Consider the following 16,189-nt stretch of genomic DNA (forward strand, 5'->3'; position numbering starts at 1 on the left):
AATCTCAGGTGCAAAAGCACAGATCAACGTGGCCTACACTGTAAAAAAATAAAAAAACACAATTTGTTGAGTCAGCTCAAAATAATTTGTTACCCTGCTGTCTAATAAGTTTAGTCAACTTGAAATGTTAAGTCGTACTAAGTAACAACTTAGCTATTTGTGTTTGCTAAACTTAACAGAAGTAACCCAGCTGCCTTAAAATTTTAAATTGATTCAGCTCAAATATCTAAGTTGTCACTTAGTATTATTTTAACATTTCAAGTTGAATAAACTTTTTTTTTGAGTTGACTGAACTTAAAATTTTAAGGCAAAATTATTTTAATTATTTTAATTTGACTCAACAAATTGTTTTATACAGTGTATGAACAATTTCAAAAAGAGATACAAAAACCATGATAATGATTTATACATCATTTATACAAGCTGAAAAATAAACTTTCCTTTGATGTATGGTTTGTTAAGACAGGACAATATTTGGCCAAGATACAACAATCTGGAATCTGAGTGTGCAAAAAAAAAAAAAAAAAAAAGGAAATCGCCTTTAAAGTTGTCCAAATGAAGTTTTTAGCAATGCATATTACTAATCAAAAATTAAGTTTTGATATATTTATGGTAGGAAATTTAAACAATATCTTCATGGAACATGATCTTTACTTAATATCCTAATGATTTTTGGCATAAAAGAAAAATCTAATTTTGACCCATACAATGTATTTTTGGCTATTGCTACAAATATACCCATGCTCCCGATGCGAAAAATGCAGACAGAATCGTGGAATCCAGTCATAAAAAACGGAATTTACTGAATAACGCAGAATGTCACGGAATTTGTCAAAGTTTGAATTAATTAATCAAAAGTAGGTCATTACACTTAAATCAAACTGCAATATAGACCATTTAAATGTGAATCCTGCATGTTCTGTGTGTCTCTGTTTTAATGAATGGAGCAGACGAGCGGTTTTGTTTACTACACACACTGAAGAGCGCCTGACGCTCACGGTGATTTCAGCGTCCGTCGTCTCACTAAATAAGGACATAAATACATGAACAATATCTGCTGAGAGTCACTTTATGAGCATTTGACTGTTCCATTCTAGAAAAACTAGCATCATAGCATATACACACAGAAATGTAAAGGTAGACACAGCAACCCGTCAAAATAAAAGTCCGGTTTAACTTGAAGACATTGTGCCACATATATATTACTACTATTACTACTACTATTACTAAAATGAAACAACCATTATTTTTTAGGGTATAATCACACAACAATTCTTCCATGTTCCAACGGAATCCAGAAAAATTAAAACGAAAAAACGGAATTTGGGAAAAAAATGAAACAGATTTCATAGGGCCCTACGTGCTACTTATGACTGGTTTTGTGGTCCAGGTCACATATTTGGTAATTACATAGCATAACAAGAAATTTACAAGCCAGTCATTTTTGACCGGCCTAGGTAGGGGAAAAAACACTCACTTTTTTTGGTGGGGGTAAAGTATGTACTTTAATGAAAAATGTACTTTCATGTACATATACTGCAATGTACTTTCATGAAAAAATATGAGGATCACAACATGAGGGTTAAATTTAGAATGATTTTTAAAACTGTATTTACTGTTGCTATATTGCTATATTTATGTCAGCGCTGTTAGATTTTAAAAACAGACAATTAGACTGTCCATATGCTCTTCATATAGCCTGTCATCTACATCGCTGTTCTATGTCATTTTCTTGCCTTTTTGTGCCAAAAAAAAAACCTTTGTCCTTGACATAGTCTCTGGAGATCTCAATGAAATCACTCTTGCTCGGGCTTGTTTCTGTCTCTCATCTTGATTAACAGACTCTGATAACTGATAGCACGTGCAGTTCATCTTTTCAAAGCTGCTCCATATGCGTCTCATCTCCCAAAGGAAAACAATACATTATAGACCTACATACAGCTTTAGCTATCAAATGACACAACTATACAAACCAGTGGTACATTGGTAAATGTAGATTTTGTTTTCAAAACTTTTTGGTCTAACAACCCTGCTCGGCTACAGATGTTGACATCCACGGCCCAAGCTGGTCTGTATTATTTTGACGAAAGTATGTTTGGAATGTCCAGTGACTCTATAAAAGTCGCTAGCTGTTTAAAACTGCACAGCATCATTAAAATCCCCCCAAGCACACCGATGTGAAGCCGTAAAACACAAGGAACTACCAGTGGGACCCTACTCTGCTCTGAGATTAATGGCAATGTGACCGTTTATAAAGGAATGTGATGGACTAACACAAAATAAGTCATGAAGTGCTATGACAAGAAAGACACGGTTACGCAAAACCTAAACAACCTAACATACATCAAAAGTTCCTTTAGACTTATAGATCAGCAAGCTGTACCAAACTGTCACAATAAATAATACTTTTGTGAATTAAAACAGTGTTATATCATATAATGTAATAAATCAGTAGTGCTGGCTCTATGCAGGCCCAGTGCTGGCTGAAAAATTCTGGAAAAATCTGGAACTTTGAAACTAAAAGGTTCATTTCTGTTTGCCTTGTCAGAGATGTTTGTTCAACACTAAATCTGCTTTTCCCTTTCTAAAAAGACTGCAGGCTTTGCTTTTAATTAATAACCTACTTTACGTCACAGATCCTATCAGGAGATCCCATCAGCAGTATTTTAAAAAGAGAACAAAGAGCTGCAGATTTCCCCTGAATGGCAATTTGTGGTTTACCCTTAATATACATTTAAAAGTCTCTTTCCACGACATGAAGAAATAACATTCTTCATCCCCCACTAACAAATGTTAAACTGTAACTCTTGAGTATGTTTTTGTAATCAAGCACTAAAACGTTTCCTGTACATATACAACAAATAAATGTTTGTGTGTGTGTACATAATGCATATAAATATTTTTAAATGCAATATATATTTTTTCAAAATAAAAATAAACTAAAAACAATTAATTAAAATAAATTATTTATTTATTTATGTATTTAAAATTAAAGTGTATTTAGTACTCTCATGTATTTAAAATTGTGTGTATAATGCATATAAATATTTTGAAAACAATACATTTTTTTCAAAATTAAAACAAAATAAACTAAAAACAATTAATTAAAATAAATTATTTATTATTATGCATTTAAAATTAAAGTGTATTTAGTATTATGTATTTAAAAATGTGTGTGTATGTGTGTGTATATAATGCCTATAGATATTTTTAAATGCAATATTTTTTTTCAAAATAAATTAAAATCAATTAAAATAAATAATTTATCATTTCTTATGCATTTAAAATTAAAGTGTATTTCATATTATTATGTATTTAAAAACGTGTGTATATAATGCATACAAATTTTTTTTAACGCAATATACATTCTTTCAAAATTAAAACAAAAATAAATAAAAAACAAATTAATTAAAATAAAAAACATTTATTTCTTATTTATTATGTATTTAAAATTAAAGTGTATTTAGTATTATGCATTTAAAAGTGTGTTTGTGTATACAGTATATAATGCATATAAATATTGTTAAATGCAATACTTTTTTTTCAAAATTAAAGCAAAAATGAATAAAAAAAATAATTATAATAAATTATTTATTATTTATTATGTATTTAAAATTAAAGTGTATTTAGTATTGTTGTGTATTTAAAAATGTATGTGTGTGTGCGTGTATATATAATGCATATAACTATTTTTAAATGCCATATATATATTTTTCAAAATTAAAACAAAAATAACTTAAAAAAAAAACAATTATTTATTTATTATGTATTTAACATGTATTTGGTATTGCTATGTATTTCAAAAAAATAAATTTATATTTTCTCTCCTATACATACACAATATTAACAAAAATGCATGGGCAACCACTCAATAGCACTGCAGGAAACACTTGCCTAGAAAATTGAATGTATTTAGTGTTGTAGCATTCCTTCATTTTGTGATCTGGAACTCTGGCAGGAGTTATCGCATTACTTGACTGCTCTGGTGCTTTTTCTTTTAGGTCGCTGTGGTAATAAATTCTTGTAATATAAATGCCCACCTGCAGAGCGCAGTTCATCATGCGAACGATATGATCAAACTGTTGGTGGTCCAGGATAGCACGGTTCTGCTGCACGTGGTGGCTGAGCTCTTCGGTCAGGCACTGGCGTGCTGCTTTGCCTTTAAGGGCCCGAAGAGCCGCAGGGAGTGTCTGAAAGAAACAGCAGTGTCAAGACATTACTAAAACATATGCATCTTAAGTGCTCACCATGCACCTAAACCAGACTGGGCCCCCTCATCTGGATGCAGAAGCAGTTCGCTTGTATGCATGCATGCAAGGGCGCAATCGCTCCAGCTAAATCCAGCCAGTTGCCCTCTGACCCATAGTTAAAATTCCAGAACGGTTGTTATTGATGAGATTGTACGTCTAGACGGAGGCAGCACCCTCCGCTCAGGTTTACTCGGGTTGTGTGGAGGTGATGTCTTTACTGGCTCGGAGAAGCCATTAAGCTGCAAGCACAACATTTTTACAACTGTAAAGGGATGCATGCTTGCATTGTATAACCTACAATTTAAACTCAAATATGTGCAGGTAGCTGGCTACCATTCCAATGCAAACACAGCGGGGAAAGATCACAAATGATGGCAGGCTCCAAACATCCTCTGTGAGTACGTTTCCTCTGCTACAGGTAATTTGCACAAAGTTATTTAGCCTAACAAAATGCTAAAATGCTTTAGACAAACACCAGTCACGCTTAATGTCAGAATAATATTAGTATTAGTGATAAGGGCAGGGAAATTAGAAGAATATGTGTGACTGTTTGTTCACCCCTTTCCTCCTACGTCTGTACGGCTTGCAGCTGGAGAGCTTTGCTTATCGTGCTGCGAATGCCATCACTAATGCATGCTAATCTGCATGCTGTCTTTTTCCAGATGTGCAAGTAAATGTGTGGGGTTAATCCTTCTGTCATCACAGAAATGATTGCATCACCTTCTCTGTCTCCAGAGTCTTGTTGTCGAAGATGAAACCGATGCACGTCCGGACCACCTCCAGTCTGCGAGCGCTGTTAAAAACCGAGGTGGGCTTGCCCATGATAGACACTGCATGAAAGACAAAAGCAAAAACAATGCATTACAGTGACCTAACTGTGGTTAAGTAGTATTGTTACGCACAACACAAAGAGGAGTGTTTATACTGTAAACCCCTTAAATGCATTTAAAAAATAAATAAATAAATCACTGTTACACATGATCTCATGTGGCTTATTGCTTTAAATTAAGTCAAAAGCAAATTAACAAGACACCAATGTAAGTCAGTAAGGAATTAAGGAAATAAACCTCTTTCAAAAAACAATCAAATAGCCCTCTTCAGGATAATACAAGACCTATCTGCTTCCCACCAAGATCCTGATCACCCTCTGCATTATTGACATTTTTTTAAATTACTTAACAAGTAAATCAGATGTTGTGGAACCTTTTTTTTATTCTAAACCCATATTTTATAATCATTTTCTGTCTTAATCAAAATGACATTTTTTTAATTACCTAACAAGTACGTAAATCAGAGGTTTAGAACCTTTTTCTGTCTGCTAAACCCATATTTTATATTAATGTATACATTTATATTAGATTAAACTAAACTTGCATATTTTATGCTGACCTTAACTAATGTTACCCTATCAGTTAAAAAAATTCACAATATCTTTAGCATATTATGTTATTTGGAAATGATTATAATAATCATGTGGAACAACTATAATAATTTAATAATAATTATTTGGAACAACTTATTTATTCATTTTGATAAGAATAAATTAATGTGTTCAGTGACATTATGATAGTTTTTTTTAATTTAGAAAAAATATCTAAATGTAATGTAAAAAATGTCACATGTAATAAAATACCAGTCAAAAGTTTGGAATATTAAGATTTTTTTTTTCATTTTTTGGTTAAAAAAAAAAAGTAATATTGTGAAATATTATTACAATTAAAAAAAAACAGGAATGCATTAAATTACTAAAAAATAAAAGTAAAGTGTTACAAAGATATCTATTTTAAATAAATGCTCTTCTTTTGAACATTCTAATTATCAAAGAATACTAAAAAAAAAAATAACAGTAAAAATAACAGTAAGAACCATTATTAATAACTGAGCGCCAATAATTGATAATTAATGAACACCAAATCAGCATATTAGAAAGATTTCTGAAGGATCATGTGACACTGAAGACTGGAGTAATGATGCTGAAAATTGAACAGGGTTGCCAGGTTTTCACAATAAAATCTGCCCAATTGCTATTCAAAATGAGTCCAAGACTAGCCCAAAAACTAGCCCGCTTTAGTGGGTTCTCTTCAACTCATGCGACAACAGTGAAAAAGTATCCTAATTCTGCTGGAAAACTGTGGACTTGGCAACATTTGCACAGCAAGCTGTCAAATGAAAATGAACACAGAGAACAAAGTAAGCGATTATGCGTTTATTGTGTGATCTGCTGCAGAAGCCAGCGAAATTATGCACAGGCAATATGAAAAATAAAGAGCAGAATTTTTTTACTTTTATGATATAATCTCTCATTTTGCTCGTATATAGAGTTGTCACTTATTAAACTTTTTAACATTTATTTATTTCGATAAGAATACATTCATTTGTTAAGGGACATTATGATAATACAATTTTGATGTTTAAAAAATACGAATGTAATTTAAAAAATGTCAAAATGTAAGAAAACACAACAAATGTTTGGAATATTAAGATTCTGAATGGGGTTTTTTTTGGTTAAAAAAGTAACATTGTTAAATAATTTAAAGAAACAGGAACTATTCAAAAGTAACAGTAAAGTGTTACAAAAGATTTATATTTTAAACTAGATAAAAAAGTTTGTCAAGACAAACTTTAAGTTGGCTTGAGAAAGCCGGACAAGAAAGTTTAAAAAAGTTTGAAAAGTTTAAGAAGTTTAAGAAATTTTAAAAAGTTTTAGGTTTGGATGGTTTTCAGTCTGAAATAGTTTGAAGTTTAAAGTAGTTTTAAAAGGTTAAAGTTTGAATGCAGTCTGTCAGATAGATAGATAGATAATTAACATGTTAGTATGATTCTAACATTAGCAACATTAACATTAGCAAGTTACTAGCATGTTGCTAACACGTTTTTAACATGATTAACAAGTTCTTAACATGTTGCTAGACCGTTTCTAGCATTATTAGCAAGTTGTTAGCATGTTGCTAGCATGTTTCTACCATGATTAACAAGTTGCTAGACTGTTTTTAGCATGATTAGCAAGTTAGCATGTTTCTAGCATGATTAGCAAGTTGCTAGCATGTTTCTAGCATTATTAGCAAGTTAGCATGTTTCTAGCATGATTAGCCAGCTGCTAGCATGTTTTTAGCATAATTAACAAGTTGTTAGCATGTTTCTAGCATGATTAGTAAGTTAGCATGTTTCTAGCTTGATCAGCCAGCTGCTAGCATGTTTTTAGCATAATTAACAAATTATTAACATGTTGTTAGCATTTTTCTAGCATAATTAACAAGTTGCTAACATGTTTCTAGCATGATTAGCATGTTTCTAACATGTTTCTAGCATGATTAGCATGTTTCTAACATGATTAGCAAGTTGTTAGCATGTTGCTAACATGTTTCTAGCATGATTAGCATGTTGCAAGCATGTTTCTAACATGATTAACATGTTATTAGCATGGTTAGCAAATTATTAGCATGTTGCTAACATGATTTTAACATAATTAACATGTTGTTAGGATGTTTCAAGCATGATTAGCATGTTGCTAGTCTGTTCCTAGCATGATTAGCATATTGTTAACATGTTTCTAACATGATTAGCATGTCGTTAGCATGTTACTAGCATGATTAGCCAGTTACTAGCATGTTGCTAACATGATTAACATTTCATTAGCACATTTCAAGCATAATTAGCCAGTTACCAGCATGTTTATAACATGATTAGCATGCTGTAAGCATGATTAACTTATTTAGATTATTGCAAACTTTCAACTAGTTAATTAACCAGTAGTATATATAAGACTAGGGTCACATTGTGAGCCATAGTGCTCAATTCCGATTTTCCATTTAAAACAAAAATGTGTGAATGTGTGACTTCCAGTGTGAACAGATCATGGTTCTGAACTGACCCGCATGCACAAGAGAAAAATACGAACAGGGTTGCCAGGTTTTCACAGTTAAAAATCTGCCCAATTGCTTCTCAAAACGAGTTCAAGACTATCCCAAAACCTAGCCCACGTTAGTGGGGTCGCTTACACCCATGGAGTTGAAAAACAACCCGCAGCAACGGTGAAAAAGTAGGCCAATTCTGCTGGAAAACTGTGGACTTGGCAACATTTGCACAGTGTGCTGTCAAATTGAAGTAAACTCAGAGGACATAAAGTAAGCGATTATGCGTTTATTGTGTGATCTGCTGCAGAAGCCAGTGAAATTATGCACAGGCAATATGAAAAATGAAGACAAGGATGTGACAGAAGAGAGCTGAGTTGTATATAGAGTTGTCACTGTGATACTAATGAGTTCTGACACATCACTGTACTTCCTCTGACTACCTTTCAAAACTGTTTTGATAACTTTGGGTATGTTAAATCTTTGAAGTGACTCCCATGAGCTCAGAATTGTGACGAATGTTGATCTAGAGTGACGTACAAGTCAAAAGGTATGAATTCCGATTTGACTGTTCACACTGTACACCGTCACACTGTCACATTGCAAAACATCTGACCTGTATCGGATTTAGTAGCACACATGGAAGAAGCATAAATCGGAATTGAAAAGATCAGATTCCACGTGGTTTGTGCTGTTCACACTGTCATGAGAAAAACAGATCTGAGTCACGTGTGAGCAAAAAAAAAGAAATCTGGATTTGGGCCCCGTTTGCCTGCAGTGTGAATGTAGCCTAATATTCTAGAAAGTCTTTCAAAAGAATTATTTTCACTCACCCACAGGGGGTCCAGCAGGCACCACACACTTCCTCTCTGGACGGGTACTGATAGGGGCGGTGTGCTGCTTGGCCAGGCCCTCTTGTATCAAGTCCTCCACCCTCTCCTCCTCCAACAATGGAAAGGGCACCACATGCACTCGCAGGTGCGAGCCCTCGGTGGGCCGAGGCACTTTCTGGAAGGCCATGTGGGGGTTTGGGTTCTCCTACAGAACGCATGATAAAACAACTGTCTGTATTCAGCATTAACAGATGTTTTCTGGAGCAGCGGCTTAATGTTTTTCCTTTTAAAAACTGGAAAACTTCACCATCACTCATCACTCATTCTGTGAGTACTACAACTTCAACTGTGAAAATGTGCTTTTCACAGTCTTTCATGCTTTTTGTATACTGTGAGTGAAACTTTCCAGTACCTGGGACAAACTGAGGAGTATCTCAACAGGGCAGTACCAAAAAGTGACCCACTCCCATGTGAGCGTACATCACTTACAAAATATTCACTAAAAGTACTATTCAGTCCTTAAGTATAAACCTTTTTAATGAGGAAAAAATTACAGAGTTCACATTTACAGAAGCCGCAGTTCTTAATAAAATCCATCAAATGTGACAAGGGAGAACTCTTGGCAAAAACAGAAGGTCAACCGCTGCATCAAGCAGCAGCCACTGCAGTTCAAGCACCTGAAAGGACTGACATTAGAGCTGGCGTCACGTGCTTACGTTTTTGTAAAGCTGCTCGGAGAGCTCTCTCAAGCGCTTCTGGAATTTGATCAGGTTCTCCTCTTCGTCCTTAAAGCAGTCTACATCTAAGGCCACCAGCTACAGGACAGAAAGAGAGTAGTTTAATATAGGAGCCCATGAATCTGTGGTTACAATGTGCACAAGAAATCAGTTTTTCCACCTGTAATTGATTTAACATTACCCAGAACAATAGCTGGAATTTCACTCAGCTGCACTGAGTCACGCATGTATTATCTTCCTCTTGTGGAATGATGTTACTTAGTAGGAGAGTAAATATTTGCTCTAACAATAATTCGATCCGATTACAGTTGTTTACTGAATCATGCCATACAGTACATGATGAAATAGTCACAAATTTTATTCTGATTCCATCATATAACTCATAATTATTTTTCAAAAATATTCTGAAGACAGTTTCAACACCTAACACGTTTCCTTGCTGTCCACTGGCTACACAGGCAGCATCCAAACGGAAAAGAATCATAAGTGACTGATCTGGATCACAGCAACATGAACAGAGAATGAATCACTAAGGATGTTTTGGTGCATCCCACTTTGCTTACTCATGCACTGTGTTATTTTGTGGTCAAATGGACTTCAAATACCTGGATGAAGTGAAGTGTGTGATATTGGAAACTTCATGCTACCTACGTATCAGAGAGGAATGGCACCAATGTTGGATGCCAAAATGACCTTATAAAATTCATATACTAGACCAGGGGTCTCCAACAAGTCACTCGCAAGCTACCAGTAGCTCGTTGCCTGATTTGAGGTAACTTAGCTCGCCAATCCAGTCAGAGTGAACTAATATAGGCTAGACAGGTTTCCCCTCTAACTCAAATACATTATTTGTTTTGACATATCAGCCGTGAGGTAATTTTAATTATCCCGTTTAGTATTTTAATTGTCATTATTGTGATTAACGCAGTTTGAAAAACTTGCGGTAAATATGCTACTACTGCTCACCGTTAGTAAGAGTCCCACGAAGGGGGGTTAGGTTTCGTTTTGTATGAAAATATGACAGAAGGCGGACTGCTGAGAGAAATTATATGAAAGAATGTATGATTTAATTAATTGTATGAATGCCTAGGAGGAACCAGCTGTCTTTAGCAAAGTTTTGTTGATATTTCTTTTCATCTTCCCGCCCAGTAATGCGCAATAAAGCAGTGCTCCTAAGTTCAGCGCTGCTTTGTTTACAGCGGTTACCGGAGAACCGGCTTTATTATATCTGTTCCATATGCTCCACCTTCTGTCAAACAGTGGATTTACAATTTTATATTATCCAAAGTGTTGAGATTTTTAGAAAGCATTTTAGCTCATGTAGCACCATTTGGAGCAGATAAAATATAATTTATCCTTCTGACATATAATTAATATTTTATCAATTCTCATTCTGTTTTTAATGTTTTTATTTCAATGTTTATGCAAACCAAAAACGCATAGTGCTGCTTTTGTTGGTTTTCAACGTAAAACTTGAAATGATTTAAGTACTGTTTGAACATTTCCAGCACATTTCAACATGTATTATATCATGTTATATTGTGCATAACAGTTTGGACTTGCACATTATGTCTATTTAAGAGATTTAAGTATTGTATAACAGGGGTAGCTCTCCGCCACTTTCATTTTTAAAAAGTAGCTCTCCAATGAAAAAGGTTGGAGACCCCTGTACTAAGACAGTAGAGTACATAGTGCATATTATATAGTGCGTCATTTGGGACACAACTTATTTTTAATAAATCACTACAATACTCAATAGGGTCCATCTGTTCAGTTTTAGGTCAGACAGTCTGGTTTTGAAATACAATGTCTGCCTACCAGTGCCGCCTTGAGCCACACAATCATTCGTCCTCCTCTTAAGATCATCACTATTTAATACTTTATCCACTGGTAAATGATAATAAATAAAAATACATTAAAATAAAGTTTAAGGTTAATATTAAGTGAAGTACATTTCAGACAAAATATTTTGCTCTCTTCCACCAACAAAATTAGTTCCAAACAGAGTCACAGCAGAACACGGTAGTGTTTTGTTACTGCATGATTCAGAGTCTATGATTCTGTGACCCATTCATAAAGACAGTCACTTGCTTTATTCCTGAATTAATCAGCTGTTTTGAACGAAATGATTGAATTAATGAATCAATATTTTCTCAATTAGTGCATCATTGATTCATTAATTCAATCATTTCGTTCAAAACAGCTGATTAATTCAGGAATAAAGCAAGCATTTTTTCAAACATTTCATGTTTCTATATTCAATGCTATATTTAAAACATTTAACAATGATTATACTCCCTATAAAGTGTTATGTAATGGATCACATTACTAACTACAATTTTTGTAATGTAATTTAGAATCAATAATGGACCACAGTTTGTAGCACTGCATAATTGCATGTCATTACATTCGGCAGTACACTTCAAGCATATTTCTTTGACAACATAATTGTGAAATTACATATAAAGAAGTATCTAAGACCTCATTAGTGGGTCAAAAATACTCTTAAAGGAGAACTCTACTTCCAGAACAAAAATTTACAGATAATGTACTCACCCCCTTGTCATCCAAGATATTCATGTCTTTCTTTCTTCACCCCTAAAGAAATTATGTTTTTTGAGGAAAACATTTCAGGATTTTTCTCCATATAATGGACTGGTATGGTGTCCCGATTTTGAACTTCCAAAATGCAGTTTAAATGCGGCTTCAAACGATCCCAAATGCAGTTGTAAACAATCCCAGCCGAGAAAGAAGGATCTTATCCACCGAAAACGATCGGTTATTTTCATAAAAATAATAAAATTTAAATACTTTTTAATATCAAACGCTTGTCTTCTCTTGCTCTGCCTGAACTCCGTGTATTCTGGCTCAAGACAGTTAGGGAATGTCGAAAATCGTATATTCTCCCTCAACTTCCAAAATTATTTCAAAATCATCCTACAGCACTGCAGAAGTACCGACCCAGTCTATGAAAAGTAAACATGCAAAGAAGATCAAACACCCGTAACAAAAAAGGTAAAACAGCGATATAAGATGATTTTAAAGTTGAGGGAGAACATGAGATGGGAGTTTTTCGACCCTGTCATGAACTGAAAAAAAAAAAAAAACAGAGTTCAGGCAGAGTAAGACAAGACAAGCGTTTGACATTAAAAAGTATATAAATTGTATTATTTTCACAAAAATAACCGATCGTTTCGCTAGATAAGACCCTTCTTCCTCGGCTGGGATCGTTCATAACCGCATTTTGGATTGTAAGCCGCATTTAAACTGCATTTTGAAAGTTCAAACCCGGGGCACCATAGAAGTCCACTATATGGAGAAAAATGCTGAAATGTTTTCCTCAAAAAACAATTTCTTTACGACTGAAGAAAGAAAGACATGAACATCTTGGATGACAATAGGGTGAGTACATTATCTGTAAATCTCTGGAAGTGGACTTCTCCTTTAAGTTAAACTAATTGGGTTTAATATAAATTTAAACAATAATACATTTTCATTTTGCACATAATTATATTTTTTAAAGGTATATTATATCTGTAATAAGTAGTCTTATTTAGCATTCTATTTTCTTCTTTTTTTTTTTTTAATAAGAGTTGTGCTTTTATGTGAACAGGACTCAATCTTTTTGAAAGAATTGTTACAACAATTATTTTTACAATTTGGATATATAGCCACTCACAGAAAAATGGAATGAACATATAATAATTTAAATCATTATAAAATATTAAATTATATATAATAATTTAAATTATTAGTATATCATCACACATTTAAAAGGGTTAGAAAAATCTGTTTAATTTGGAAAACAATTTAAGGGGCCAAATATTGTAGCTTAATGGAAGAGTTCATTTCTGTCACTGATTACTTTTTCTTTAACACGGAAGTAAGCCTATGGGTGAGGCTTCCAGTTCATTATCCACTATAGGGAAATAATGATAACTGTTTGCACTACAAACCAGTGTATTCATAATTCATAGTAAGATAATACATTTAAATAATATGGTAAAACACACCAATTTGCAATATTAAGCAGCAAAACAAGCTATTTTGTACAGCTAAAAATAGCTGGACGCAGATAGGACCGGAAGCCAGACCCATAACATTTACAAACAGCCCCACCCACTCTTATTATATATTTGATGCATTTTCCCACTTTCTACACCATCTTGGACAGTTTTTTTTTACAAGCTTGTGTCATTATAGTCTGGGACTGGCTTTTTCACTGCAAATAGCCAAATGAAAATTAAAACGTACCATTATCATTATAATTATCAAATAGCCCTCACATGTGGAAAGCGCCCATATATTATCTATTTCTACACCCCTGTTACTTAGTAGGCTCTGATAAAGAAGCACCACACCTCATCGAACAGATCGCAGGCTCTGTATGGAGGTCCCCGTTCAGACACGAATCCCGCAAAGGCCATGCCATCCAACACCTTGGTCAGGAAGTCATTTTCTATTAGGCCCCGCTGACCCAGGAAGGCAGCCTATCAAAGAAAAGAAGGTCAACAATCAAAAAAAATTTGTGGCATGTGCTAACCGTCCACGTCAAACCAGCAGCCAAGTTTAATTCTAATGTTGCAGAGAGACTTTTCTAAACAAGACAACTTCCAGAAGAAACAAAGTCAGACGTCTGTTATCTCCATCACCAGATACATCAAATAAGATGGGCATATGTATAATTTAAACAGATCCCCTGCAGCATTATCCAGCAAATTAAAGAGCATTTGGCAGGACAAGTCGCTCAGTTTCGAGATGTGAAGCATTCTTGTTCTATAATCTGAGACATGTGGGGTGCTTTATGAGGGTCGTATTGAGACGTTGCCACAGAGACATCGGCCGACACAAACAAAAACAGGTTGGGGGGTGAAATAACACTTGCGAATACGAGTTTGATACTTTTCATATGGCTCGTTGCAAGGACAATCCGACGGACCAAAGTGTTTTAAACAAACTAACCGCGATACCATCGGCATGAGCGCTTACGTTTGCACCGAGGCACTTCAAAGCAAAGTGTGGATGAGGCAAAGCTCAGTGCTTATCTAGCGAGTTCATTGAGATTATTCTTTCATTCTCTGGCTCTGACCCAAACCCACGGTGTTTATGAAAAGGCAGGTGTTTGTACAAGTGCAAGCTGCCTTGAGCTGAGGTAAGATAAGCAATGCTGTATTTTAAACCAGTCAGAGTTGTTTGTACCGTCTGGCAGTCTATTTAACATGATATGTCATCAGATTAATATTTTTTTAGTGCGTTTAGGTCCTCCTGGAAGTTTATATTTACGAGTTTGGTCGTCATAAGTATGAAGTCAGATGTGTTCAAATCATTCGGGGCAAGATGGCAAAAATGTAACTATAATTCAACTAAATGCACAAACAATGCACATCAGGTGTGTTATTGCTTTTTGTTTTTGTTCAATTTACTAAGGTGCTGTTCACTAAATCATTATATAGTTTATCACAATTGTACAATACTATCATTCTTAATGCATATTTCTGTCGTAACTTGAACGCACCAATTTTACCTTCAGAATGTAACACAATTATTTTCCTCCAAAGTAAAAACTGTTATAATTTACATCATACATATATCTTTCCTCTGTAGAACACACTAAATTCTGAAGATCTCTGGTCTCCATGCAATTATTAATGGGCACTGGAGCATTAAAGCTTCAAAAAAAGGCAACATATCACCAAGGTATCATAAAAGTGGTTAATATGACTTGTACACTACATTTGAAGTCTTCTGAATATATACGGTAGCTCTGTGTAAGAAAAATTTAAGTCGTTATTCACTGATATTGACATACACCCTGGATCTCCTAGGAATGTTAACAAGAGAAGAAATGATTGAAACAATTTATAAACAAATCCTTGTTTTGATATTTTAGTAGATCAGTAGATCCGGTTCTCAAAACTGGTCTAGACTCTGGTTGAATCAGAAAACTAAACAAAAAAACTACATGTAAATAGGGTAAAAAATAAATAAACAAGTAAATAATTAAATAATATCACCATCCTTCCCCAGTTGATTAATCACAGTACATTAGGACAATTGTTTTGTATTATTTCATGAAACGTTACATTAAAATACGCAAATTAAGCATTATCTAATTAAAATGCATCACTTCAACTTTAATTAATAAAATCTAATTCATTTGCATACTTTCCAGAAGAGACATCTGAACATTTGGATGAAGCCAGGTTTAAAATTTTAATTTTGTTTAAAATGGGGGTTTTGGATAAATTAGAAAATACTTTATATGAATATATATATATATATATATATATATATATATATATATATATATATATATATATATATATTATATACACACATACACACACACAGGTATGCATTATAGCTAAAATTTACAGGCGCAAATAGATAAAGTGTAATAAAATAACCACTTAAATATGTATTTTGGATGTTTTCTTATTGAAGCAAAATGGCCCAAAATCTCTAAATTGACCAGTGCCTATAAAAGAAAATAAAAACAATTTACCTGTAATGTCTTG

At 33.9% G+C, this 16,189-nt stretch overlaps 1 protein-coding gene across 6 annotated transcripts in view; it reads right to left on the minus strand.

Moving 5' to 3' along the window:
* The window catches only part of sbf2 (SET binding factor 2), a 169,574-nt gene that overhangs the window by 73,481 nt on the left and 79,904 nt on the right, over positions 1-16,189 (minus strand). For all 6 annotated transcript variants that reach the window (XM_051114468.1, XM_051114466.1, XM_051114465.1 and 3 more), the window contains exons 12-16: positions 14,033-14,161; positions 9,651-9,749; positions 8,935-9,139; positions 4,971-5,080; positions 4,041-4,190 (exon numbers count right to left, since the gene is read on the minus strand). In XM_051114468.1, coding sequence (XP_050970425.1) covers positions 4,041-4,190; positions 4,971-5,080; positions 8,935-9,139; positions 9,651-9,749; positions 14,033-14,161 — 693 coding nt within the window. The remainder of the gene's footprint in view (positions 1-4,040; positions 4,191-4,970; positions 5,081-8,934; positions 9,140-9,650; positions 9,750-14,032; positions 14,162-16,189) is intronic.

This window comes from Labeo rohita, chromosome 7 (assembly GCF_022985175.1).
Source record: "Labeo rohita strain BAU-BD-2019 chromosome 7, IGBB_LRoh.1.0, whole genome shotgun sequence".
Lineage (NCBI taxonomy): Eukaryota > Metazoa > Chordata > Actinopteri > Cypriniformes > Cyprinidae > Labeo > Labeo rohita.